The 25,633-nt window shown below is 33.4% G+C and overlaps 1 protein-coding gene across 1 annotated transcript in view; it reads right to left on the bottom strand.

Moving 5' to 3' along the window:
• Positions 1–19,869, bottom strand: part of LOC130826476 (uncharacterized) — a 51,601-nt gene extending 31,732 nt beyond the window's left edge. Inside the window, exon 1 of the mRNA XM_057692064.1 lies at positions 16,400–19,869. Within this exon, the coding sequence (XP_057548047.1) occupies positions 16,400–19,836 (3,437 nt within the window). The 5' untranslated portion in view covers positions 19,837–19,869. The remainder of the gene's footprint in view (positions 1–16,399) is intronic.
• Positions 19,870–25,633: the final 5,764 nt, after the last annotated feature.

The following is a 25,633-nucleotide window of genomic DNA, read 5'->3' as shown; positions in this document are numbered from 1 at the left end:
TTCTTCATCGTTCATTCGTCATTGACTATTGATCCTTGTTCATTCTTCATCGTTCATTCTTCATTGATCATTGATCCTTGTTCATTCTTCATCGTTCATTTGTCATTGATAATTGATCCTTGTTCATTCTTCATCGTTCATTCTTCATTGAGCATTGATCCTTGTTCATTCTTCTTCGTTCATTCTTCATTGATCATTGATCCTTGTTGATTCTTCATCGTTCATTCGTCATTGACGATTGATCCTTGTTTATTCTTCATCGTTCATCCTTCATTGATCATTGATCCTTGTTCATTCTTCATCGTTCATTCGTCATTGACCATTAATCCTTGTTCATTCTTCATCGTTCATTCGTCATTGATAATTGATCCTTGTTCATTCTTCATCGTTCATTCGTCATTGATAATTGATCCTTGTTCATTCTTCATCGTTCATTCTTCATTGATCATTGATCCTTGTTCATTCTTCATCGTTCATTCTTTATTGATCATTGATCCTTGTTCATTCTTCATCGTTCATTCGTCATTGATCATTGATCCTTGTTCATTCTTCATCGTTCATTCTTCATTGACCATTGATCCTTTTTCATTCTTCATCGTTCATTCTTCATTGATCATTGATCCTTGTTCATTCTTCATCGTTCATTCGTCATTGACCATTAATCCTTGTTTATTCTTCATCGTTCATTCTTCATTGATCATTGATCCTTGTTCATTCTTCATCGTTCATTCTTTATTGATCATTAATCCTTGTTCATTCTTCATCGTTCATTCTTCATTGATCATTAATCCTTGTTCATTCTTGATCGTTCATTCTTCATTGATCATTGACCCTTGTTCATTCTTCATCGTTCATTCTTCATTGATCATTGATCCTTGTTCATTCTTCATTGTTCATTCGACATTCATCATTGATCCTTGTTAATTCTTCATCGTTCATTCTTCATTGACCATTTATCCTTGTTCATTCTTCATCGTTCATTCTTCATTGACCATTAATCCTTGTTCATTCTTCATCGTTCATTCTTCAGTGATCATTGATCCTTGTTCATTCTTCATCGTTCATTCTTCTTCGTTCATTCTTCATTGATCATTGATCCTTGTTCATTCCTCATCGTTCATTCTTCATAGATCATTGATCCTTGTTCATTCTTCATCGTTCATTCGTCATTGACCATTGAACCTTGTTCATTCTTCATCGTTCATTCGTCATTGATCATTGATCCTTGTTCATTCTTCATCGTTCATTCTTCATTGATCATTGATCCTTGTTCATTCTTCATCGTTCATTCGTCATTGATCATTGATCCTTGTTCATTCTTCATCGTTCATTCTTCATTGATCATTGATCCTTGTTCATTCTTCATCGTTCATTCGTCATTGACCATTAATCCTTGTTCATTCTTCATCGTTCATTCTTCATTGATCATTGATCCTTGTTCATTATTCATCGTTCATTCTTCATTGATCATTAATCCTTGTTTATTCTTCATTGTTCATTCTTCATTGATCATTGATCCTTGTTCATTCTTCATCGTTCATTTGTCATTGATCATTGATCCTTGTTCATTCTTCATCGTTCATTCTTCATTGATCATTGATCCTTGTTCATTCTTCATCGTTCATTCTTCTTTGATCATTGATTCTTGTTTATTCTTCATCATTCATTCTTCATTGATCATTGATCCTTGTTCATTCTTTATCGTTCATTCGTCATTGACCATTAATCCTTGTTCATTCTTCATCGTTCATTATTCATTGTTCATTGATCCTTGTTGATTCTTCATCGTTCATTCGTCATTGACTATTGATCCTTGTTCATTCTTCATCGTTCATTCTTCATTGATCATTGATCCTTGTTCATTCTTCATCGTTCATTTGTCATTGATAATTGATCCTTGTTCATTCTTCATCGTTCATTCTTCATTGAGCATTGATCCTTGTTCATTCTTCATCGTTCATTCTTCATTGATCATTGATCCTTGTTGATTCTTCATCGTTCATTCGTCATTGACGATTGATCCTTGTTTATTCTTCATCGTTCATCCTTCATTGATCATTGATCCTTGTTCATTCTTCATCGTTCATTCGTCATTGACCATTAATCCTTGTTTATTCTTCATCGTTCATTCTTCATTGATCATTGATCCTTGTTCATTCTTCATCGTTCATTCGTCATTGATAATTGATCCTTGTTCATTCTTCATCGTTCATTCTTCATTGATCATTGATCCTTGTTCATTCTTCATCGTTCATTCTTTATTGATCATTGATCCTTGTTCATTCTTCATCGTTCATTCGTCATTGATCATTGATCCTTGTTCATTCTTCATCGTTCATTCTTCATTGACCATTGATCCTTGTTCATTCTTCATCGTTCATTCTTCATTGATCATTGATCCTTGTTCATTCTTCATCGTTCATTCGTCATTGACCATTAATCCTTGTTTATTCTTCATCGTTCATTCTTCATTGATCATTGATCCTTGTTCATTCTTCATCGTTCATTCTTTATTGATCATTAATCCTTGTTCATTCTTCATCGTTCATTCTTCATTGATCATTAATCCTTGTTCATTCTTCATCGTTCATTCTTCATTGATCATTGACCCTTGTTCATTCTTCATCGTTCATTCTTCATTGATCATTGATCCTTGTTCATTCTTCATTGTTCATTCGACATTCATCATTGATCCTTGTTAATTCTTCATCGTTCATTCTTCATTGACCATTTATCCTTGTTCATTCTTCATCGTTCATTCTTCATTGACCATTAATCCTTGTTCATTCTTCATCGTTCATTCTTCATTGATCATTGATCCTTGTTCATTCTTCATCGTTCATTCTTCTTCGTTCATTCTTCATTGATCATTGATCCTTGTTCATTCCTCATCGTTCATTCTTCATAGATCATTGATCCTTGTTCATTCTTCATCGTTCATTCGTCATTGACCATTGAACCTTGTTCATTCTTCATCGTTCATTCGTCATTGACCATTGAACCTTGTTCATTCTTCATCGTTCATTCTTCATTGATCATTGATCCTTGTTCAATCTTCATCGTTCATTCTTCTTCGTTCATTCTTCATTGATCATTGATCCTTGTTCATTCCTCATCGTTCATTCTTCATAGATCATTGATCCTTGTTCATTCTTCATCGTTCATTCGTCATTGACCATTGAACCTTGTTCATTCTTCATCGTTCATTCGTCATTGATCATTGATCCTTGTTCATTCTTCATCGTTCATTCTTCATTGATCATTGATCCTTGTTCATTCTTCATCGTTCATTCGTCATTGATCATTGATCCTTGTTCATTCTTCATCGTTCATTCTTCATTGATCATTGATCCTTGTTCATTCTTCATCGTTCATTCGTCATTGACCATTAATCCTTGTTCATTCTTCATCGTTCATTCTTCATTGATCATTGATCCTTGTCCATTCTTCATCGTTCATTCGTCATTGACTATTGATCCTTGTTCATTCTTCATCGTTCATTCTTCATTGATCATTGATCCTTGTTCATTCTTCATCGTTCATTCTTCATTGATCATTGATCCTTGTTCATTCTTCATCGTTCATTCTTCATTGAGCATTAATCCTTGTTCATTCTTCATCGTTCATTCTTCATTGATCATTGATCCTGGTTCATTCTTCATCGTTCATCTTGTTCATTCTTCATCGTTCATTCTTCATTGATCATTGATCCTTGTTCATTCTTCATCGTTCATTCGTCATTCATCATTGATCCTTGTTCATTCTTCATCGTTCATTCTTCATTGATCATTAATCCTTGTTCATTCTTCATCGTTGATTCTTCATTGATCATTGACCCTTGTTCATTCTTCATCGTTCATTCTTCATTGATCATTGATCCTTGTTCATTCTTCATCGTTCATTCGTCATTGATCATTGATCCTTGTTCATTCTTCATCGTTCATTCTTCATTGATCATTAATCCTTGTTCATTCTTCATCGTTCATTCTTCATTGATCAATGACCCTTGTTCATTCTTCATCGTTCATTCTTCATTGATCATTGATCCTTGTTCATTCTTCATCGTTCATTCGTCATTGATCATTGATCCTTGTTCATTCTTCATCGTTCATTCTTCATTGACCATTTATCCTTGTTCATTCTTCATCGTTCATTCTTCATTGATCATTGATCCTTGTTCATTCTTCATCGTTCATTCGTCATTGACCATTAATCCTTGTTTATTCTTCATTGTTCATTCTTCATTGATCATTGATCCTTGTTCATTCTTCATCGTTCATTTGTCATTGATCATTGATCCTTGTTCATTCTTCATCGTTCATTCTTCATTGATCATTGATCCTTGTTCATTCTTCATCGTTCATTCTTCTTTGATCATTGATTCTTGTTTATTCTTCATCATTCATTCTTCATTGATCATTGATCCTTGTTCATTCTTTATCGTTCATTCGTCATTGACCATTAATCCTTGTTCATTCTTCATCTTTCATTATTCATTGTTCTTTGATCCTTGTTGATTCTTCATCGTTCATTCGTCATTGACTATTGATCCTTGTTCATTCTTCATCGTTCATTCTTCATTGATCATTGATCCTTGTTCATTCTTCATCGTTCATTTGTCATTGATAATTGATCCTTGTTCATTCTTCATCGTTCATTCTTCATTGAGCATTGATCCTTGTTCATTCTTCATCGTTCATTCTTCATTGATCATTGATCCTTGTTGATTCTTCATCGTTCATTCGTCATTGACGATTGATCCTTGTTTATTCTTCATCGTTCATCCTTCATTGATCATTGATCCTTGTTCATTCTTCATCGTTCATTCGTCATTGACCATTAATCCTTGTTTATTCTTCATCGTTCATTCTTCATTGATCATTGATCCTTGTTCATTCTTCATCGTTCATTCGTCATTGATAATTGATCCTTGTTCATTCTTCATCGTTCATTCTTCATTGATCATTGATCCTTGTTCATTCTTCATCGTTCATTCTTTATTGATCATTGATCCTTGTTCATTCTTCATCGTTCATTCGTCATTGATCATTGATCCTTGTTCATTCTTCATCGTTCATTCTTCATTGACCATTGATCCTTGTTCATTCTTCAGCGTTCATTCTTCATTGATCATTGATCCTTGTTCATTCTTCATCGTTCATTCGTCATTGACCATTAATCCTTGTTTATTCTTCATCGTTCATTCTTCATTGATCATTGATCCTTGTTCATTCTTCATCGTTCATTCTTCATTGAGCATTGATCCTTGTTCATTCTTCATCGTTCATTCTTCATTGATCATTGATCCTTGTTGATTCTTCATCGTTCATTCGTCATTGACGATTGATCCTTGTTTATTCTTCATCGTTCATCCTTCATTGATCATTGATCCTTGTTCATTCTTCATCGTTCATTCGTCATTGACCATTAATCCTTGTTTATTCTTCATCGTTCATTCTTCATTGATCATTGATCCTTGTTCATTCTTCATCGTTCATTCGTCATTGATAATTGATCCTTGTTCATTCTTCATCGTTCATTCTTCATTGATCATTGATCCTTGTTCATTCTTCATCGTTCATTCTTTATTGATCATTGATCCTTGTTCATTCTTCATCGTTCATTCGTCATTGATCATTGATCCTTGTTCATTCTTCATCGTTCATTCTTCATTGACCATTGATCCTTGTTCATTCTTCATCGTTCATTCTTCATTGATCATTGATCCTTGTTCATTCTTCATCGTTCATTCGTCATTGACCATTAATCCTTGTTTATTCTTCATCGTTCATTCTTCATTGATCATTGATCCTTGTTCATTCTTCATCGTTCATTCTTTATTGATCATTAATCCTTGTTCATTCTTCATCGTTCATTCTTCATTGATCATTAATCCTTGTTCATTCTTCATCGTTCATTCTTCATTGATCATTGACCCTTGTTCATTCTTCATCGTTCATTCTTCATTGATCATTGATCCTTGTTCATTCTTCATTGTTCATTCGACATTCATCATTGATCCTTGTTAATTCTTCATCGTTCATTCTTCATTGACCATTTATCCTTGTTCATTCTTCATCGTTCATTCTTCATTGACCATTAATCCTTGTTCATTCTTCATCGTTCATTCTTCATTGATCATTGATCCTTGTTCATTCTTCATCGTTCATTCTTCTTCGTTCATTCTTCATTGATCATTGATCCTTGTTCATTCCTCATCGTTCATTCTTCATAGATCATTGATCCTTGTTCATTCTTCATCGTTCATTCGTCATTGACCATTGAACCTTGTTCATTCTTCATCGTTCATTCGTCATTGATCATTGATCCTTGTTCATTCTTCATCGTTCATTCTTCATTGATCATTGATCCTTGTTCATTCTTCATCGTTCATTCGTCATTGATCATTGATCCTTGTTCATTCTTCATCGTTCATTCTTCATTGATCATTGATCCTTGTTCATTCTTAATCGTTCATTCGTCATTGACCATTAATCCTTGTTCATTCTTCATCGTTCATTCTTCATTGATCATTGATCCTTGTTCATTCTTCATCGTTCATTCGTCATTGACTATTGATCCTTGTTCATTCTTCATCGTTCATTCTTCATTGATCATTGATCCTTGTTCATTCTTCATCGTTCATTCTTCATTGATCATTGATCCTTGTTCATTCTTCATCGTTCATTCTTCATTGAGCATTAATCCTTGTTCATTCTTCATCGTTCATTCTTCATTGATCATTGATCCTGGTTCATTCTTCATCGTTCATCTTGTTCATTCTTCATCGTTCATTCTTCATTGATCATTGATCCTTGTTCATTCTTCATCGTTCATTCGTCATTCATCATTGATCCTTGTTCATTCTTCATCGTTCATTCTTCATTGATCATTAATCCTTGTTCATTCTTCATCGTTGATTCTTCATTGATCATTGACCCTTGTTCATTCTTCATCGTTCATTCTTCATTGATCATTGATCCTTGTTCATTCTTCATCGTTCATTCGTCATTGATCATTGATCCTTGTTCATTCTTCATCGTTCATTCTTCATTGATCATTAATCCTTGTTCATTCTTCATCGTTCATTCTTCATTGATCAATGACCCTTGTTCATTCTTCATCGTTCATTCTTCATTGATCATTGATCCTTGTTCATTCTTCATCGTTCATTCGTCATTGATCATTGATCCTTGTTCATTCTTCATCGTTCATTCTTCATTGACCATTTATCCTTGTTCATTCTTCATCGTTCATTCTTCATTGATCATTGATCCTTGTTCATTCTTCATCGTTCATTCGTCATTGACCATTAATCCTTGTTTATTCTTCATTGTTCATTCTTCATTGATCATTGATCCTTGTTCATTCTTCATCGTTCATTTGTCATTGATCATTGATCCTTGTTCATTCTTCATCGTTCATTCTTCATTGATCATTGATCCTTGTTCATTCTTCATCGTTCATTCTTCTTTGATCATTGATTCTTGTTTATTCTTCATCATTCATTCTTCATTGATCATTGATCCTTGTTCATTCTTTATCGTTCATTCGTCATTGACCATTAATCCTTGTTCATTCTTCATCGTTCATTATTCATTGTTCATTGATCCTTGTTGATTCTTCATCGTTCATTCGTCATTGACTATTGATCCTTGTTCATTCTTCATCGTTCATTCTTCATTGATCATTGATCCTTGTTCATTCTTCATCGTTCATTTGTCATTGATAATTGATCCTTGTTCATTCTTCATCGTTCATTCTTCATTGAGCATTGATCCTTGTTCATTCTTCATCGTTCATTCTGCATTGATCATTGATCCTTGTTGATTCTTCATCATTCATTCGTCATTGACGATTGATCCTTGTTTATTCTTCATCGTTCATCCTTCATTGATCATTGATCCTTGTTCATTCTTCATCGTTCATTCGTCATTGACCATTAATCCTTGTTTATTCTTCATCGTTCATTCTTCATTGATCATTGATCCTTGTTCATTCTTCATCGTTCATTCATCATTGATAATTGATCCTTGTTCATTCTTCATCGTTCATTCTTCATTGATCATTGATCCTTGTTCATTCTTCATCGTTCATTCTTTATTGATCATTGATCCTTGTTCATTCTTCATCGTTCATTCGTCATTGATCATTGATCCTTGTTCATTCTTCATCGTTCATTCTTCATTGACCATTGATCCTTGTTCATTCTTCAGCGTTCATTCTTCATTGATCATTGATCCTTGTTCATTCTTCATCGTTCATTCGTCATTGACCATTAATCCTTGTTTATTCTTCATCGTTCATTCTTCATTGATCATTGATCCTTGTTCATTCTTCATCGTTCATTCTTTATTGATCATTAATCCTTGTTCATTCTTCATCGTTCATTCTTCATTGATCATTAATCCTTGTTCATTCTTCATCGTTCATTCTTCATTGATCATTGACCCTTGTTCATTCTTCATCGTTCATTCTTCATTGATCATTGATCCTTGTTCATTCTTCATTGTTCATTCGACATTCATCATTGATCCTTGTTAATTCTTCATCGTTCATTCTTCATTGACCATTTATCCTTGTTCATTCTTCATCGTTCATTCTTCATTGACCATTAATCCTTGTTCATTCTTCATCGTTCATTCTTCATTGATCATTGATCCTTGTTCATTCTTCATCGTTCATTCTTCTTCGTTCATTCTTCATTGATCATTGATCCTTGTTCATTCCTCATCGTTCATTCTTCATAGATCATTGATCCTTGTTCATTCTTCATCGTTCATTCGTCATTGACCATTGAACCTTGTTCATTCTTCATCGTTCATTCGTCATTGATCATTGATCCTTGTTCATTCTTCATCGTTCATTCTTCATTGATCATTGATCCTTGTTCATTCTTCATCGTTCATTCGTCATTGATCATTGATCCTTGTTCATTCTTCATCGTTCATTCTTCATTGATCATTGATCCTTGTTCATTCTTCATCGTTCATTCGTCATTGACCATTAATCCTTGTTCATTCTTCATCGTTCATTCTTCATTGATCATTGATCCTTGTTCATTATTCATCGTTCATTCTTCATTGATCATTAATCCTTGTTTATTCTTCATTGTTCATTCTTCATTGATCATTGATCCTTGTTCATTCTTCATCGTTCATTTGTCATTGATCATTGATCCTTGTTCATTCTTCATCGTTCATTCTTCATTGATCATCGATCCTTGTTCATTCTTCATCGTTCATTCTTCTTTGATCATTGATTCTTGTTTATTCTTCATCATTCATTCTTCATTGATCATTGATCCTTGTTCATTCTTTATCGTTCATTCGTCATTGACCATTAATCCTTGTTCATTCTTCATCGTTCATTATTCATTGTTCATTGATCCTTGTTGATTCTTCATCGTTCATTCGTCATTGACTATTGATCCTTGTTCATTCTTCATCGTTCATTCTTCATTGATCATTGATCCTTGTTCATTCTTCATCGTTCATTTGTCATTGATAATTGATCCTTGTTCATTCTTCATCGTTCATTCTTCATTGAGCATTGATCCTTGTTCATTCTTCATCGTTCATTCTTCATTGATCATTGATCCTTGTTGATTCTTCATCGTTCATTCGTCATTGACGATTGATCCTTGTTTATTCTTCATCGTTCATCCTTCATTGATCATTGATCCTTGTTCATTCTTCATCGTTCATTCGTCATTGACCATTAATCCTTGTTTATTCTTCATCGTTCATTCTTCATTGATCATTGATCCTTGTTCATTCTTCATCGTTCATTCGTCATTGATAATTGATCCTTGTTCATTCTTCATCGTTCATTCTTCATTGATCATTGATCCTTGTTCATTCTTCATCGTTCATTCTTTATTGATCATTGATCCTTGTTCATTCTTCATCGTTCATTCGTCATTGATCATTGATCCTTGTTCATTCTTCATCGTTCATTCTTCATTGACCATTGATCCTTGTTCATTCTTCAGCGTTCATTCTTCATTGATCATTGATCCTTGTTCATTCTTCATCGTTCATTCGTCATTGACCATTAATCCTTGTTTATTCTTCATCGTTCATTCTTCATTGATCATTGATCCTTGTTCATTCTTCATCGTTCATTCTTTATTGATCATTAATCCTTGTTCATTCTTCATCGTTCATTCTTCATTGATCATTAATCCTTGTTCATTCTTCATCGTTCATTCTTCATTGATCATTGACCCTTGTTCATTCTTCATCGTTCATTCTTCATTGATCATTTATCCTTGTTCATTCTTCATTGTTCATTCGACATTCATCATTGATCCTTGTTAATTCTTCATCGTTCATTCTTCATTGACCATTTATCCTTGTTCATTCTTCATCGTTCATTCTTCATTGACCATTAATCCTTGTTCATTCTTCATCGTTCATTCTTCATTGATCATTGATCCTTGTTCATTCTTCATCGTTCATTCTTCTTCGTTCATTCTTCATTGATCATTGATCCTTGTTCATTCCTCATCGTTCATTCTTCATAGATCATTGATCCTTGTTCTTTCTTCATCGTTCATTCGTCATTGACCATTGAACCTTGTTCATTCTTCATCGTTCATTCGTCATTGATCATTGATCCTTGTTCATTCTTCATCGTTCATTCTTCATTGATCATTGATCCTTGTTCATTCTTCATCGTTCATTCGTCATTGATCATTGATCCTTGTTCATTCTTCATCGTTCATTCTTCATTGATCATTGATCCTTGTTCATTCTTCATCGTTCATTCGTCATTGACCATTAATCCTTGTTCATTCTTCATCGTTCATTCTTCATTGATCATTGATCCTTGTTCATTCTTCATCGTTCATTCGTCATTGACTATTGATCCTTGTTCATTCTTCATCGTTCATTCTTCATTGATCATTGATCCTTGTTCATTCTTCATCGTTCATTCTTCATTGATCATTGATCCTTGTTCATTCTTCATCGTTCATTCTTCATTGAGCATTAATCCTTGTTCATTCTTCATCGTTCATTCTTCATTGATCATTGATCCTGGTTCATTCTTCATCGTTCATCTTGTTCATTCTTCATCGTTCATTCTTCATTGATCATTGATCCTTGTTCATTCTTCATCGTTCATTCGTCATTCATCATTGATCCTTGTTCATTCTTCATCGTTCATTCTTCATTGATCATTGATCCTTGTTCATTCTTCATCGTTCATTCTTCATTGATCATTGATACTTGTTCATTCTTCATCGTTCATTCGTCATTGACCATTAATCCTTGTTCATTCTTCATCGTTCATTCTTCATTGATCATTGATCCTTGTTCATTATTCATCGTTCATTCTTCATTGATCATTAATCCTTGTTCATTCTTCATCGTTCATTCTTCATTGATCATTGACCCTTGTTCATTCTTCATCGTTCATTCTTCATTGATCATTGATCCTTGTTCATTCTTCATCGTTCATTCGTCATTGATCATTGATCCTTGTTCATTCTTCATCGTTCATTCTTCATTGATCATTAATCCTTGTTCATTCTTCATCGTTCATTCTTCATTAATCATTGACCCTTGTTCATTCTTCATCGTTCATTCTTCACTGATCTGTAACCGCCTCGAATTATGAAGGCAAACACTAATTGGAATTTAGTATTAATCAAGCGGAAGCTTACTTTTGCCAACACAATTAAGGGGTTACTTAAAGGTTAAACTAATATTCAAGTATAATTCTTGAACCAAACCAAAGCAATATAACGGAAGTCTTAACTGTCCAAAATATAGGAAAATTACAACCAAATCGAAATAAGTCCAAAATTCAAATTACATCCTTAAAATAGTGTAAATCTAAACTAATAATCTCTCAAATAAAATAAAGAGATCTAAACAAAAGGGGAGTCATACTCCAACTCGGGTTCAACTTCCGCTCGCATATCCATTCTCCGTCGAGGTGCCATAGGGGTTTACTCTAAAAACAAAACCATTGGAAAAACATACAAAGCATAGTATCAGCAAAAAGGCTGAGTATAAACACACTGGTGTCCGTCAAACAAGTTATTAAAATCTTTCTTTTTTTTTTTTATTTGAGTAAATTCATTTTGAAATATGCTTTTTCATTTGATAAATCATATTATGATTCAAATGAAGTTCAATGGCTCTATAGTAATTTAAAATTCTCATTTTTCATTATAAATCATAAGATCTCAATGGATCCAAATCAATTTCAAACTCATATCATAAGTTTACATGGGTACTCTGTGAGTCATCCTGTGACTCGTTTGGTAGTCGGTCTACCGTCCGCGACATGTCCGGCAAGTGTAACACAATGGTATTGTGAACAATACGCGCTCAGCATTGGTGAGCCGTTTAATCATGCACACAACATTTGCTGTGGCATATGTACCCGCCATTTAGGCTAAAACATTTTTTTTTGTACATAATATATATCTTGTAATTTTAATAGCATTTGAAAGTCAAAAATATTAACTTTCTCCATATGATAAACATCTTTTATTTGCACATAGCAAAACATACTTTATTTGCAACTTAGCAAAATCAAATCATAATATTTCCCACATGGGTAAAACATGCTTAGCATAATCATATCATTAAACATAACCTTTGTATTATATTGGGGCATCACTAGCATGTATGGAAATTCATAGTAACAAAAAGTGATTAAAGATCAATACGATTTTTTTTAAGGAAACCACTAAAATGTTTTGTTCCAATCCTTCTTAAAGTAAATATAACTTAAAAGGGTTTTGAAATTCATTCAAAACAACTAGAATATGATTCATAAGTCTATAAAATCATTAATACAGAAGATTTCATAAAACACTATTTTCTTAAATACGAGATAGTTTTGCCGGTAATAAAATCGATAATTGATTTACAAAGTACATATTAATTCTCCAACAAGGCCCAAATTAATCAAGTCATTATAATACCTTATTTAAAATGAATTTAAGTTTGTCCCATCAAGTTATAATGGGTTATGCGTATTTATAACGATCTTACAATTATTTTCGACAATTTGGGTATTTACTGTTATTTAAATGGTCTCTTAAATCCGTAAAATTTATAAACCGTCTCATTTAAAATTAATTTATACTATGAGGCAGTAGGTTATTAATATAATTATAATTTTTTTTATATAGGTTTATTTTTACCCAAATTTAATTAACAATATTACACTTTTTAATAAATAAACATTGTCTATTAATTTGATAAATTAGTAAATAATTAATAATTTATTATATAAAATTATACCAAAGTTCCAGAAGTCATATAATATGTTTATTAGGCTATTTGAACTTATAAAATTCATGTATGATGTTTTATTATTTTGTATAGACATTTTATCGATAAATAGGATAAAATATGTTTAAAATTATTTGAGTCCAAATAAAATATTATAAAAAAATTATATGATATTCCAGAAGCTATTTTAAGGGGTATAAAATTTTAAATAACCATTAAAAATCATGTGGGGTATTTTTAATAATTAATATCGTTATTTTACCGATAAACCGAATAAAATTTATTTAAGTCCATATATGGTCACGAAAATCCATATAAATTTTTGAACATGTATCTACTGTTTATATAAGTGTCTCATAAAATTTTCATGTCCAAAAGATGTCATTTAGTATTTATTTTATATTTTACCGTTTTCAAACTTACCAATTATTAATAACCGAGTAAAAATTATTAAGGTCCTTAAATGTCAACGAAACCTTCCCAAACTCTTACCAATTTTACCTACTGTCCATATGAGTATGTGATAAAAATTTCAAGTCCATATGTCATTGTTTGGTAATTATTTTATATTTTACCATTTTACAATTTACCGTTAAACAATTTAACGATTATTCAAAAATTTTAAAAAAAAATTCCAAACTAAATATATTCTGGCCAAATCTTGTTGGAGACATTATAATATATTTTTATTAATTATTTTTGATGATGAAGAGTTCATCTAATACCATGTTTTATAATAAGAGTATTTAACACCTTAAAATCCATTAAAATATCAATTTAACGAATAATCTCAAAAAAAAATATCCAAGAAATTTTCTTAACATATAGCTACTGAAAATTTCTTTTAAAATGAATTTCAAATATTTTCAAATTCATATAATCATTTCCATCACAATAACTTTCACAAAGTAGTGTTAAACATGCCTTTAAACATACAATAATTTATAAAATCAACATGCATGATGCCCACAATAATAATACATGTAATAAATTATTTCATACTCAAATTTATCATTTTGACATCATCTTTCAAGATTTAAGAACTTCTCTTTGGGAATTTTTTTTTTTTTTTTTTTTTTTTTTTTAAAAAAAAGTTTATACACAAACTTTCCCAACTTGTTCTTAAATCCTTTAAAAATCACCCCATGTGACATACCTCGACTCCAAGCCTATATAATTATTCCGTAAGCTCCCACGTAAGCTCCTACGCGTTTTTAGAAGTGGTTCTAACTTCGGGTCCTTGCCCTTCAAGTCTCAACTCCAACTCTTCAACTAAACATATTGCATTCATCCAAAAATCAATAATAATTTTGGATTTCTAACATGCACTTAACTTTTCCTAGTTAGAGTTGTTAGACTAATACTTGTGATGATATTAACATATTTGGAGTATGCTTATTATGTTGAGCAACATACTTAGTTAAGTCCCATAATTTTATTTGAATCCTTTAAGTAACAAAATTTATATGTTTGTGGAAATGCATTTTCTTACTTTCTATTATGGCCTATTTTTATAGATTTATAAGTGATGATTTTCTTAGTTTAGAGATAAAATACTCATTTTATAATGATCTTAGTTTATAGAAAGATTCATGTAAAAAAAATGTTTTACATGAACAAGTTTTAACAAAACTAGTGGAATAAAGAAATGAACATAACTTACTCTATACTTGGTGGATTTCTTCAAGTTTGGTGTCTATGGAAAGCTCTTAAGATGAAGATTATTTTTATGGGATATTTTAGTTTATAAACATAAATTTTCAGAATTTTTAGATGGGTTTTTGAAGAAGATTTGATGAGAAAATAAGGTGTTTTTGCTAGGAATTGTAAGATTGAACTTCAACTTTGCTTATGAATGAAATAAGGAGTAAAATGAAGAGTGAAAGAAGGTTGATGGAGCTGAAAATATGGACAGCAAATATGTATTGATTTATTATGTTTGCATGCTTGTTATGATGGTGTTTTTGGGTAAGAACAATAGGGGCTTTGGGTAGAGAGTTTGGTGGAGTGTGCAAGTGAGTTTTGGGGCTAAAAGAGGGCTAGTATGACAGCTAGGGGCTGCTGTTTTGGGGCTGGTTTGAGGTGATTTATGTCCCCAATTTGGTCTAATATGGTGTAAGAAAGGTTTATCTAAGATAGTTTAAGATTTGGGTAAAAATTGTTGTACATGTAACAAGTTATGTAACTTGTACTTCATGTTTAAAAATCACTTGTATATGTGAGAAATATTTAATTTACTCCCATCATGGTTATATAATATGCTTGGGTAATAATTAAATTTTTTTTGAACTGTTATGGGTAGTTGCTCAACTTTAAGTTTTACCTCCAAAGTTTACGTTACTTGTTACGATTCATAATCATGTTACGAATTAACAAGTTTCTTATCATCGTAGAGATTTTTCAAATTACTACCATCACTAATTAAATTATAATTAGTAACGAACAAATATATAAGAAAAAAAATTAGGCGCTAAAAACGACTAATGAAATCTTCTAACAATACGACTGTTTCAGTCTTCCCTTCTTACAAGAGTTTCGTCCTCGAAACTAACTCAAACTAATAGTTATAAATACATCACTCAAATAAGTAAGGGTATCTAATTAACATGTCGTCCTCTTTTTCCCAAGTAGCACTGTCAGCATCCTGTCCACTCCATAGCACTTTCACAAGTGGAATCGTGCGGCTACGGAGTTTTCTAACCTCTCGACCGAGGATCCTCAGGGGCTTCTCCTCATACTGCAAGCTTTCAACAAGTTGAATCGGCTCATACTGGAGAACATGTGATGGATCAAACACATACCGGCGCAATTGCGACACATGGAACACATTGTGAACCTTAGCTAATTGTGGGGGTAATGCTAACTCATAAGCTACCTCCCCAACTCTGCGCAAAATTTCATAGGGTCCAATGTACTGAGGATCAAGCTTCCCTTGCATTCCAAACCTCTTAATTCCCTTTGTTGGCGAGACTTTAAGGAACACCTTCTCACCGACTTGGAACTCAAGTTTCCTCCTCCTACGGTCTGCGCAAGATTTCTGTCGATCTTGGGCAGCCTTCATCCGGTCTCTAATGATTCTGACTTGTCCAGCGGTCTCTCTGATCATCTCTGGTCCAACGAGCACGCCGGGCCTCCCGGTATCCCAATAAAGTGGTGTCCTACACCTTTGGCCATACAAGGCCTCATACGGAGCCATACCAATACTACTCTGGTAGCTATTGTTGTAGGAGAATTCTATTAATGGTAAAATATCCTCCCACGAACACTGAAAATCAAGGGCACATGCCCGAAGCATATCCTCTAGAGTCTGGATGGTCCTCTCCGTCTGCCCATCTGTAGCTGGGTGAAAAGCGGTGCTGTAATTAAGGGTCGTGCCGAATGCCCTTTGTAGCTCATTCCAAAATCGAGCCACAAATTTTGGATCTCGATCTGAAACTATTGTCATCGGTATACCATGTAGTCTAAGTACTTCTTTCACATAAGAATCAGCTAATTGTTTTGCTTTCCAAGTTACTTTAGCAGGAATAAATCTGGCAGTCTTAGTGAGTCGATCAACAATCACCCAAATAGAATCATTTCCTCTTCTCGAACGGGGCAATCCAACAACAAAGTCCATACTCACTGATTCCCACTTCCACTTAGGCACGGGAAGTGGTTGCAACTCCCCCGGAGAGCGCTGGTGGTCAATCTTGACTTGCTGACATACTAGACATCGAGCTATGAAATCCTCGACATCCTTCTTCATGTTCATCCACCAAAAGTATTGTTTTAAATCTGCTAGCATCTTATCCCGTCCTGGGTGGACAGAATACATAGTCGAATGTGCCTCCTTGAGTATTTTCTCTATCAATTCAGGATCTCGAGGCACGCATAACCTTCCCTCTAGATGAATACTCCCATCTTTAGCAATTCTGAAGTCTTTAACTGCACCCTTTTCAATACCAATCTTCAACTCTGACAAGAAGTCATCATACTGTTGTAGCTCACGGATCTCCTCATGTAGGCTCGGTGTTGTACTCATAGAATTGAGAACGCTGTCGTATGATCCCTTCTTAACCACAATCAATTCTAGCTCCTTCATCTCCACATAAATCTCGTAGGGCACTGAAATTAGTCCATTAATGACCATTCTCGGTTTTCGGCTTAAGGCATCTGCTACACGGTTTGCCTTTCCGGGATGATACTCCAAAGTGAGGTCATAATCTTTCATCAATTCTAGCCACCTTCTCTGCCTCATGTTAAGCTCCTTCTGTGTAAACAGATAAGTCAAACTCTTGTGATCGGTGTAGATCTTGCAAGTAGTGCCGTAGAGATAATGCCTCCAAATTTTTAAGGCAAATATGACTCCAGCTAATTCTAAATCGTGCACTGGATAGTTCTTCTCATTTGGCCTCAATTGTCTCGATGCGTAGGCAATCACTTTCCCCTCTTGCATGAGTACACAACCCAAGCCCTCTAAAGATGCGTCACTGTATACCGTGAACTCTTTCCCATCCTCGGGCAATACAAGCACTGGAGCCGTTGTCAACCTTTTCTTCAATTCTAGGAAAGCGTCTTCGCACTTTTGTGACCACACAAACTTGGTATTCTTTCGAACCAAACTGGTGATCGGTAGTGCGATCTTAGAAAACCCATCAACATATCTTCGGTAATAACCTGCCAAACCCATAAAGCTTCTTACCTCAGTTACACTAGTCGGTGCTGGCCAATCAATGATAGTCCTTATCTTCTCGGGGTCCACTGTTATGCCATCTTTTGAGATTACATGACCTAGGAAGACAACTCGATCCAACCAGAATTCACTCTTGCTCAACTTCCCATAAAAGCTTCTTTCCCTCAATCGTGTTAATACCAATCTTAAGTGCTCCTCATGATCTTTCTCTGTCTTAGAGTACACTAAGATATCATCAATGAAAACCACAACAAATTTATCAAGATAGTCATGGAATGTTCGATTCATCAAGTCCATGAATGCTGCAGGGGCATTGGTTAACCCAAACGGCATCACTCTAAACTCATAGTGCCCATATCTGGTGCGAAAAGCAGTTTTAGGAATGTCTTCCTCCGCTATCCTCAACTGATGGTAACCAGATCTCAAGTCAATTTTAGAGAAAACTCCGGCTCCTTTCAACTGGTCAAATAAATCATCAATTCTAGGAAGTGGGTACTTGTTCTTGATGGTGATTTTGTTCAGCTCCCGGTAGTCAATGCATAGCCTCAAAGACCCATCTTTCTTCTTCACAAACAACACTGGAGCTCCCCATGGTGATACACTTGGTCTGATAAACCCTTTATCTTGTAACTCCTCGAGTTGGGTTTTTAGTTCAGCCAACTCAAGTGGTGCCATTCTATATGGTGCCTTTGAAATCGGGCTTGACCCTGGAACTAGGTCAATGTGAAAATCAATCTCTCTCTTTGGAGGTAACCCAGGTAGATCATCAGGGAATACATCAGAAAATTCTCGCAATATCAAGATCTGGCTTAAGTCGACCTCCTTGTATGTTGACTCGCTCATGTGGTAGACTTGGGCTTCCCCACCTCTCTTTGGAAAGGTTGTAAGTCTCTCAATCATCTCTGGCTCGATATTAGGTATGGTCCCATCACTAAAAGCTACTTGATCCCCTGGATTGTTCCCAACCTTTACAATCCTCTCATAGCACTCAATCACTGCCCTGTGTTTACCTAGCCAGTCCATTCCTAGAATGATATCAAACCCTCCTAAGTCAAATACAATCAGGTCTACATGGAACTCCTTACCCTGGATTACTAATGGGCAATCAATCAACTTTGTATTACATGATACCGTTGATCCATCGGGTAAGTCAACTCTATGCATTATAGGGCATACATTAACAGAACAGTCCAAGGATCTCACAAATGACTTAGAAACATAAGAATTGTCGGCCCCAGAATCAAATAAGACACGGGCGGACTTACCAAGCAATAACAGTAATCCGGAAATGACTTTACCTTCTGTCTTAGGACTCAAAGTGCTAGGTTCCTCTGCTGTAGTAATGGCAAAGAATTTTCCTCCTCCCAGGCGCTGGTTTCCTTGGCCTCCAGAAGATGAGGCTTTATTGCCTCCTTTATATTCAAGGCGAAGTTGAGAGTTATTGTTACGCTGGTTCCCTTGATTTCCTGAGTATCGTGCTCCACCATTCCCGGGGTTTCCCCGGTTCTTGCCCCAACAATCTCGAGCCAAATGACCTGGTTTTCCACAATTCAGACACACAGCCTTACCTTCACAGTTGACTCCCTTAGAGTGCCATTTCTTGCATCTATCACACAGTTGACTTTTTAGCGGGTTGGAGTTTTGTGGGTTTCTACTACTGTTGAAGCGGTTTTGGTTTTGATAGTTTCTGAGGTTTTGGTTTTGATTCCCCTTGAAGTTTCCCTCAGCTCTGGGCTTCTTGCTCTGACCTCCCTGGTCTCCTCCAGATCTCTTTTTCCTCACATCTTCCTCTCTCTTGCAGACCATTTCTTTCTCCACAGCATGTTCATACATAGCTTGAAAAGACTCATATTGACCCATCAACTTTTGGTAGCTAAAGTTGAGACCATTGTAGAAGCGATCCATCTTTTTCTTTTCATCAAGCACATAATCTGGGGCAAATCGAGCCAACTCCAAGAACTTGTTAGCATATTCGGTAACGCTAAGAGAATGCTGCCTCAGGTAAAGAAATTATGATTCTTTTTGTCTCTGTAGAGCTGCTGGATAGAACCTCTCCCTTAGTTTCTTCAATAAATCTTCCCATCTCCAACTGGTGGGTTGTGTTGCTCCACCAGCAGATGTGGAGGCAGCTGAGACACCTTTTAGGGCTCTCCACCAAAGCTCTGCAGGTCCCACTAGATAGAATGCTGCAAGTTTAACCTTAAGATTTTCTGGACAATTTACCACCTCAAGAATTTTCTCGATTTCATTGATCCAATCTTCAAGGACAACTGAATCTGTAGCACCATTGTAGGTCTTAGGCCTGTGGGTAGCAAGCCTTTTGTAAAACTTAGTCTCGTCATCCACACTGGCATGTTGGTTGGCTATGAACTGGACTAATTGAGCATTGGTCTCTTGGATGACTCTGAGTTGCTCGGTTAGGAGATTCAATTGTGCTTGGGGATCCATTCTTTCCCCAATTTCCTCTAGGTTCCTGCCAAGAGGTAATAACTAATTAATAATTATGCCTTTAAGACAAATAGATATGCACTTGCATAACACACTTTCTTAACTTTATTGATTTAATGGCTTAATAACTTCATCAATTTCCATCCCATTGGATCACTTGTTTAGCAGTTTCAACACTTCTAATGATGATTCCTCAACTTAATTTACCATCATGCATAGACAATTTAGCCACATAATTGGATCATCACTTGCTTACAAGAAACTTTTAAGACTTCTAGTTTACTAATGGTACTTAGTTAGTATCCTGATTTAAGTTAGACTTACTACTTAAATCCTTTCTTTACCAATAATCCCTAAATTTTAAGTTCATTACCTAATTACTTCCATGAGTTACTCCAAACTTCAACTTCTCTAAGTTAAACTCGTTCTCTAATTTTCCTGATATTTTAGACAAGCTTCCAAAGCCTTGGCTCTGATACCAACTGTAACCGCCTCGAATTATGAAGGCAAACACTAATTGGAATTTAGTATTAATCAAGCGGAAGCTTACTTTTGCCAACTCAATTAAGGGGTTACTTAAAGGTTAAACTAATATTCAAGTATAATTCTTGAACCAAACCAAAGCAATATAACGGAAGTCTTAACTGTCCAAAATATAGGAAAATTACAACCAAATCGAAATAAGTCCAAAATTCAAATTACATCCTTAAAATAGTCTAAATCTAAACTAATAATCTCTCAAATAAAATAAAGAGATCTAAACAAAAGGGGAGTCATACTCCAACTCGGGTTCAACTTCCGCTCGCATATCCATTCTCCGTCGAGGTGCCATAGGGGTTTACTCTAAAAACAAAACCATTGGAAAAACATACAAAGCATAGTATCAGCAAAAAGGCTGAGTATAAACACACTGGTGTCCGTCAAACAAGTTATTAAAATCTTTCTTTTTTTTTTTTATTTGAGTAAATTCATTTTGAAATATGCTTTTTCATTTGATAAATCATATTATGATTCAAATGAAGTTCAATGGCTCTATAGTAATTTAAAATTCTCATTTTTCATTATAAATCATAAGATCTCAATGGATCCAAATCAATTTCAAACTCATATCATAAGTTTACATGGGTACTCTGTGAGTCATCCTGTGACTCGTTTGGTAGTCGGTCTACCGTCCGCGACATGTCCGGCAAGTGTAACACAATGGTATTGTGAACAATACGCGCTCAGCATTGGTGAGCCGTTTAATCATGCACACAACATTTGCTGTGGCATATGTACCCGCCATTTAGGCTAAAACATTTTTTTTTGTACATAATATATATCTTGTAATTTTAATAGCATTTGAAAGTCAAAAATATTAACTTTCTCCATATGATAAACATCTTTTATTTGCACATAGCAAAACATACTTTATTTGCAACTTAGCAAAATCAAATCATAATATTTCCCACATGGGTAAAACATGCTTAGCATAATCATATCATTAAACATAACCTTTGTATTATATTGGGGCATCACTAGCATGTATGGAAATTCATAGTAACAAAAAGTGATTAAAGATCAATACGATTTTTTTTAAGGAAACCACTAAAATGTTTTGTTCCAATCCTTCTTAAAGTAAATATAACTTAAAAGGGTTTTGAAATTCATTCAAAACAACTAGAATATGATTCATAAGTCTATAAAATCATTAATACAGAAGATTTCATAAAACACTATTTTCTTAAATACGAGATAGTTTTGCCGGTAATAAAATCGATAATTGATTTACAAAGTACATATTAATTCTCCAACAAGGCCCAAATTAATCAAGTCATTATAATACCTTATTTAAAATGAATTTAAGTTTGTCCCATCAAGTTATAATGGGTTATGCGTATTTATAACGATCTTACAATTATTTTCGACAATTTGGGTATTTACTGTTATTTAAATGGTCTCTTAAATCCGTAAAATTTATAAACCGTCTCATTTAAAATTAATTTATACTATGAGGCAGTAGGTTATTAATATAATTATAATTTTTTTTATATAGGTTTATTTTTACCCAAATTTAATTAACAATATTACACTTTTTAATAAATAAACATTGTCTATTAATTTGATAAATTAGTAAATAATTAATAATTTATTATATAAAATTATACCAAAGTTCCAGAAGTCATATAATATGTTTATTAGGCTATTTGAACTTATAAAATTCATGTATGATGTTTTATTATTTTGTATAGACATTTTATCGATAAATAGGATAAAATATGTTTAAAATTATTTGAGTCCAAATAAAATATTATAAAAAAATTATATGATATTCCAGAAGCTATTTTAAGGGGTATAAAATTTTAAATAACCATTAAAAATCATGTGGGGTATTTTTAATAATTAATATCGTTATTTTACCGATAAACCGAATAAAATTTATTTAAGTCCATATATGGTCACGAAAATCCATATAAATTTTTGAACATGTATCTACTGTTTATATAAGTGTCTCATAAAATTTTCATGTCCAAAAGATGTCATTTAGTATTTATTTTATATTTTACCGTTTTCAAACTTACCGATTATTAATAACCGAGTAAAAATTATTAAGGTCCTTAAATGTCAACGAAACCTTCCCAAACTCTTACCAATTTTACCTACTGTCCATATGAGTATGTGATAAAAATTTCAAGTCCATATGTCATTGTTTGGTAATTATTTTATATTTTACCATTTTACAATTTACCGTTAAACAATTTAACGATTATTCAAAAATTTAAAAAAAAAATTCCAAACTAAATATATTCTGGCCAAATCTTGTTGGAGACATTATAATATATTTTTATTAATTATTTTTGATGATGAAGAGTTCATCTAATACCATGTTTTATAATAAGAGTATTTAACACCTTAAAATCCATTAAAATATCAATTTAACGAATAATCTCAAAAAAAAAATATCCAAGAAATTTTCTTAACATATAGCTACTGAAAATTTCTTTTAAAATGAATTTCAAATATTTTCAAATTCATATAATCATTTCCATCACAATAACTTTCACAAAGTAGTGTTAAACATGCCTTTAAACATACAATAATTTATAAAATCAACATGCATGATGCCCACAATAATAATACATGTAATAAATTATTTCATACTCAAATTTATCATTTTGACATCATCTTTCAAGATTTAAGAACTTCTCTTTGGGAATTTTTTTTTTTTTTTTTTTTTTTTTTTTAAAAAAAAGTTTATACACAAACTTTCCCAACTTGTTCTTAAATCCTTTAAAAATCACCCCATGTGACATACCTCGACTCCAAGCCTATATAATTATTCCGTAAGCTCCCACGTAAGCTCCTACGCGTTTTTAGAAGTGGTTCTAACTTCGGGTCCTTGCCCTTCAAGTCTCAACTCCAACTCTTCAACTAAACATATTGCATTCATCCAAAAATCAATAATAATTTTGGATTTCTAACATGCACTTAACTTTTCCTAGTTAGAGTTGTTAGACTAATACTTGTGATGATATTAACATATTTGGAGTATGCTTATTATGTTGAGCAACATACTTAGTTAAGTCCCATAATTTTATTTGAATCCTTTAAGTAACAAAATTTATATGTTTGTGGAAATGCATTTTCTTACTTTCTATTATGGCCTATTTTTATAGATTTATAAGTGATGATTTTCTTAGTTTAGAGATAAAATACTCATTTTATAATGATCTTAGTTTATAGAAAGATTCATGTAAAAAAAATGTTTTACATGAACAAGTTTTAACAAAACTAGTGGAATAAAGAAATGAACATAACTTACTCTATACTTGGTGGATTTCTTCAAGTTTGGTGTCTATGGAAAGCTCTTAAGATGAAGATTATTTTTATGGGATATTTTAGTTTATAAACATAAATTTTCAGAATTTTTAGATGGGTTTTTGAAGAAGATTTGATGAGAAAATAAGGTGTTTTTGCTAGGAATTGTAAGATTGAACTTCAACTTTGCTTATGAATGAAATAAGGAGTAAAATGAAGAGTGAAAGAAGGTTGATGGAGCTGAAAATATGGACAGCAAATATGTATTGATTTATTATGTTTGCATGCTTGTTATGATGGTGTTTTTGGGTAAGAACAATAGGGGCTTTGGGTAGAGAGTTTGGTGGAGTGTGCAAGTGAGTTTTGGGGCTAAAAGAGGGCTAGTATGACAGCTAGGGGCTGCTGTTTTGGGGCTGGTTTGAGGTGATTTATGTCCCCAATTTGGTCTAATATGGTGTAAGAAAGGTTTATCTAAGATAGTTTAAGATTTGGGTAAAAATTGTTGTACATGTAACAAGTTATGTAACTTGTACTTCATGTTTAAAAATCACTTGTATATGTGAGAAATATTTAATTTACTCCCATCATGGTTATATAATATGCTTGGGTAATAATTAAATTTTTTTTGAACTGTTATGGGTAGTTGCTTAACTTTAAGTTTTACCTCCAAAGTTTACGTTACTTGTTACGATTCATAATCATGTTACGAATTAACAAGTTTCTTATCATCGTAGAGATTTTTCAAATTACTACCATCACTAATTAAATTATAATTAGTAACGAACAAATATATAAGAAAAAAAATTAGGCGCTAAAAACGACTAATGAAATCTTCTAACAATACGACTGTTTCATGATCATTGATCCTTGTTCATTCTTCATCGTTCATTCGTCATTGACTATTGATCCTTGTTCATTCTTCATCGTTCATTCTTCATTGATCATTGATCCTTGTTCATTCTTCATCGTTCATTCTTCATTGATCATTGATACTTGTTCATTCTTCATCGTTCATTCGTCATTGACCATTAATCCTTGTTCATTCTTCATCGTTCATTCTTCATTGATCATTGATCCTTGTTCATTATTCATCGTTCATTCTTCATTGATCATTAATCCTTGTTCATTCTTCATCGTTAATTCTTCATTGATCATTGACCCTTGTTCATTCTTCATCGTTCATTCTTCATTGATCATTGATCCTTGTTCATTCTTCATCGTTCATTCGTCATTGATCATTGATCCTTGTTCATTCTTCATCGTTCATTCTTCATTGATCATTAATCCTTGTTCATTCTTCATCGTTCATTCTTCATTGATCAATGACCCTTGTTCATTCTTCATCGTTCATTCTTCATTGATCATTGATCCTTGTTCATTCTTCATCGTTCATTCGTCATTGATCATTGATCCTTGTTCATTCTTCATCGTTCATTCTTCATTGACCATTTATCCT

Source organism: Amaranthus tricolor, chromosome 11, assembly GCF_026212465.1.
Source record: "Amaranthus tricolor cultivar Red isolate AtriRed21 chromosome 11, ASM2621246v1, whole genome shotgun sequence".
Classification (NCBI taxonomy): domain Eukaryota; kingdom Viridiplantae; phylum Streptophyta; class Magnoliopsida; order Caryophyllales; family Amaranthaceae; genus Amaranthus; species Amaranthus tricolor.
The sequence above is the reverse complement of the archived record's forward strand: the minus strand, read 5'-3'. Positions and strand labels throughout refer to the sequence as shown.